Here is a 4824-nt window from a genome sequence, read left to right as displayed (position 1 = left end):
ATGGAACTCTTTATATTATCTTTAAAGATCTGCTTGAAAAGTTACTATTGCAACAAACCTGAACAAAGAAAAACTGTTGAAGTCCAAAAGCAAAGATTTTTTTTACTGTCACTGAGGTCCAAAATAAGACAGAACCAAGCATTTTACAGACATATGACCACCTAACCTATAACTAAGAAATATTACTCCCCTGTCAGTGTTGCAAATTGGTGATTTAATTAAGCTACTCTGTTTTATGACATTTTCAATACTGATTAAATTAGCTGATGCACTAAAAAATTTTTTCCCTCCATCAGCATATGTGATATGTGACTTTATCTGTGTAGCTGATTATCCATGCTGCTGATCTCATTCTGCTGATCTAATGCTGCTGTATTCATTCGTACCCATCTGCTCACACAGACTCATGTTCAGGCTGCTGTTGTTACGCCGTATTGTTTTACATTATTAGTGTTTAGCGTATATCTTAAAAGCGTGTATATCTTAGATCCTTATTTACTGTTTCTTTTTATACTTTATGTTTTGCTATTTTTGGATGTAACTGTGTACATAATTTCATTCCACCTCATGTACCACATGTGATGGTAATGACAATAAAGTTGACTTGAACTTGAATTTAATACAAAACAACACCAAAACCTTTCTTTTTATGTCTGACTGTACTCTCAGTGCAGTGGAAATATGCAGGTGTTTGTTCAGGTTCTTGGCAGTGTGGGTGAAGTGCGCAGAATAAGAGGCTGCTTCTTCTTCTTCATCCCTGGGATCACGGCCCTGCAACAACCATCAGCAGCCAGGATGAATAGAGGCTCTGTATGCTTTGGCAGCATCTCCACCGGCCTTTCAGTAAACAGACTGCCCAGCAGCACTGTGGGAAGAATGGTTAGAAATAACAAGTGAGCTCTAGAAAAATCTCCATAATGAGAAAACACAAACAACAAAATTTTCCATAATTTATTATTTACCTCTAGTTTTATTTATTCATAAATTGTTGTCTATCACTGTTTTCCTGTATGGCTCTTTAAGGATTGAGCCTTTTATCTCTGCACACTTTTGATCATCTTCTTTATTTCTTTAAACTTTCTCTTAGCTGAACCCTCATCTTTTCCAACTCAGAATTGTTTTCGTTTGGTGAACGCAGATCAAGATATCACTCAACTTCAATAATTTTAATTGGAGAGGTACTTAGTACTCAGGATCTATTTAGAGAACAGCTGATGTGTTCAACATAATGGTTCTTCTTTCAGCTATTTAACTGTTAACAATGGTGTGCCACAAGGCTCAGTCTTAGGACCCACCCTCTTCACGATCTACATAAGTAATGTAGGTCAGATCATTCCTGATGCATCCTTACATTTCTATACAGATGACACAGTTGTTTACTGTCGAGCTAAATCAGCTGCAAAGGTTTTTCAGCTCGTACAATCCGCATTCAACATTATCGAGTCAGATTTGTTCTGTCTCAAACTGGTGCTAAACGCTGATAAAACCAAAGGGATGTTGTTTTCAAACAGGAAGTCGGTCCCAGCAGTCCTTCATTCTTTCTTATCTACGAATGGTGTTCCTATTGAGTTTGTAGATTCTTACAAATACTAGGGAATGTTGGTCACTTCACATTTCTCTTTTAAGCCTCATGTTGAAAACTTGATAAATAAATTGAAAGTAAAACTGGATTTCTTTTTCAGAAATAGAGCTTGTTTAAGTCTGAACGCTAGGAAACATCTTGTATACTACTTTCCTTCCCTCCATTGATTATGGTGACATTATTTACATGAATACTCCTGCAAGCACCTTGCAGATGTTGGACACGGTCTATCATGGTGTGCCAAGATTCATAATTGGCTGTACTGCACACATCACTGCACTCTGTATTCACAGGTTAACTGGTCGTCATTAACTTCATACACTCACACATTTTCATCTTTAAATCACTTCTTGGTCTGTTTCCTTCATATATCTCCACATGTCATGTCATCAGTGCAGCTAGACATCATTACCTGCAGCGTCCTCTTAGTGCGGACTGAATTTGGCAAAAGGGCCTTCTCTACTGCTCCTGTATCCTGGATTACCTTACAAAAAGATCTCACGTTGCTGACTTTGACCACTCTAAGGAATTTCTAAGTTCATTGTAAAAATCATTGCAAACACGTTCCTGTTTTAGTATCTTACACTGTTTTATAATGTAGCTGTTTTTGTTTTTTTATTTACTTTTCATTTTATATGCTTTTAATAATTGTCTCTTGTTGTCTGTATCTCATCTGTGTTCTTTGTTTAAAACATGTCCCTCTTGAAAATGAGTGCAGGTGACTCATTGAGACTAACCTGTATAAATAAAGGTTGAATGACAACAGTGAACAGCTTTATGCCTGTATAAAGAAAACGTAATTTATTAAAGTCACAGCAGGCAATTTCAAATAAAACCAACAAAAGTTAACTATTAATGCTTTGCTTTGTTTTTTGTTTTTCAGTTTTTGCTGTGCTCTTCTTGCCAGGAGGTAAAATGTTGTTATTTCTGTGCACTGCATTAATTAAAAAAAAGATAACAAGAATATATAATAATGTCCTTTTGGTGCTCACCATTCACATGTTCCCTTGTCGCATCAGCCTGGGGTCAGAGCGGCAGCAGTCTCGGTGTTGTGGTGGAGGCCAAGAACATCACTGCCGCTGAAGGCTCGACGGTCACCCTGCCCTGCCAGAGCCCCCGCATGGTGTGGACCCAGGACAGACTGAAGGACCGTCAGAGGGTAGTGCATTGGGACTTAGTCCGCACCAGCCCAGAATTATCTATGGAAAGAGTTCTGGATATGTCACCTGGAGCCCACCAGAGAGTTTATAATGGCTTCAACAAGGGACGCATTTCCATGCCAGACTCTGCCTTCACTGATGGAAACTTCTCTCTTGTCATCAACAGTGAGGCTCTTCTACCGTCCTGCAGGTCTGGTACCACAGCGCACTGTCATTCCTAATTTCTCTAAGGGATTTGTCTTTTCTTTTTTTTTTAGATGTGGTCGCAACTGACAAGGGTGTGTATACATGTAACCTACACCACCATTACTGCCAGGTACACCAGTCCATTCAGATCCAGCTCAATGTCACCAAGTCAGGTGAGGCTATCTGGTCATGAATTCCTCTCTCTGAGTTACAATACATGTAACAGGAATTAAAAAAAAAAAACTTTCTCGTGCTGATTTGGTTTTCCAGCTCGGAAGGAAAAGCGGTTTTGGGATGGCGAGAAGACCGTGTTTGTGGTCTTGTTGGGCAGCTCTGTGGTGTTGCCTTGTGTGAACCGGAGGTCTCTTTGGAGAGAGGGTCTCCAGGAGGACCAGCAGCAGGTGGCTCACTGGGACTTCCAGCCCCCAGGAGTGCGTCCTGACAAAGCCGACCGACTGGTGGACCTCTACGCCTCCGGAGAGAAAAGGGATTATGGGCCCCTGTTTGGTCAGAGGAAGATGAACATACTGGAGGATGCTTTTACACTCGGGGACTTCTCGCTCTTCATCTCTGACTTGAAAGCTGTGGATAAAGGCTTGTACTCCTGCCACCTGCACCACCACTACTGTGGTCTGTATGAGAGGCGCATCTTCAGACTCACTGTGGGACCTCGGCTTCCATTTGAACCCATTACAACTCGCAGAACTTTCCTTAATGATGAGCTAGAACCAAGTAAGCATCAAACATCACCAGAACTTTGCATTTTCTAGAAGTCCTTCGCTTGGCTTCTTTTTAATGGTCCCCATATTAAATCATCTACCTCCATTTCACACTGCTGCATCCTTTGCTGTCACACCAATCCTCTGTAGATCCTCCTTCACTACATCCATGAATCTTCTCTATGATCTCCCTTTTCACCTGCCTGGCAGCTCCACATCCAACATCCTGTGTCCAACATATTCACTATCCTTCCTCTGTGCATGTCCTAACCATCTCTGTCTCTTGTCCTCAACACTGAACTGTCCCTTTGATTTATTTGTTTCTCCTCCTGATCATTTCAGTCACTCCCAATGAAAAGCTTAACATCTTCATCTCGGCTACCTCCACCTTCGCCTCCTACATTTTTAATACTACAATGTCCAAACCAGAAATCACAGCAGGTGGATGGTTGACAACAGATACTTAAACTCATCCATCAAAGTTCACGCTCAATAATTCAGGTTAAAAAAAATCCAACAAAGTTAAATCAGGTCCTCTGGACAGTTTCTTTTTTTTGTTGTCGAAACGTTTCATCCTTCATCCAAAGGACTTCATCAGTCCAAGGAGTCACAACAAACTCAGTCCCACAAGCAGCATCACATAGTGGGTTAACCAGTTTGATGGTGATAAGATGGTTTCTGAAGTCCGCCCTCTACCCCGTCGACTCCTCCGAAGCAGCCATAGCCAGATTTTTTATCTGGATTATTGAGCATGAACTTTGTTGTTTTGAACCACTTTGGCTATGGCTGCCTCAGAGGAGTCGACGAGGGAGAGGGCGGACTTCAGAAACCATCTTATCACCAGCAAACTGGTTGACCCACTATCTGAGTGTGCTGCTTGTGGGACTGAGTTTGTTGTGGCTCCTCTGACTGATGAAGTTCTTTGGATGAAGAACGAAACATTTTAACCAAAAAAAAAAAAAAAAAAAGAAAGAAAAAGAAACCGTCCAGAAGACCTGACTTAACTTTGTTGGGTTAAACTCATCCACATTCAAGCTTCTACTTCTTGGAGCTTCACTGCTGCACTGCTCAATCACTTACATGGAAAAATAAGGGTTGGTTTATTTGTCACATGCAAAATCAACAGAAGGTCAACAATGCAATGAAATGCTCAAGACGAGAAGAACCATCTCGACTC

The 4824-nt window shown here is 41.0% G+C and overlaps 1 protein-coding gene across 1 annotated transcript in view; it reads left to right on the top strand.

The window, feature by feature from the left end:
• The window catches only part of LOC119416843 (matrix remodeling-associated protein 8), a 13156-nt gene that overhangs the window by 2953 nt on the left and 5379 nt on the right, over window positions 1–4824 (top strand). The window contains exons 2-5 of the mRNA XM_037684035.1: window positions 2466–2492; window positions 2602–2907; window positions 3000–3101; window positions 3199–3660. Of these exons, the coding sequence (XP_037539963.1) occupies window positions 2466–2492; window positions 2602–2907; window positions 3000–3101; window positions 3199–3660 (897 nt within the window). The remainder of the gene's footprint in view (window positions 1–2465; window positions 2493–2601; window positions 2908–2999; window positions 3102–3198; window positions 3661–4824) is intronic.

Source organism: Nematolebias whitei, chromosome 11 (assembly GCF_014905685.2).
Source record: "Nematolebias whitei isolate Nwh7 chromosome 11, NemWhi1, whole genome shotgun sequence".
NCBI lineage: Eukaryota > Metazoa > Chordata > Actinopteri > Cyprinodontiformes > Rivulidae > Nematolebias > Nematolebias whitei.
This window is presented reverse-complemented; position numbering and strand designations above follow the sequence as displayed.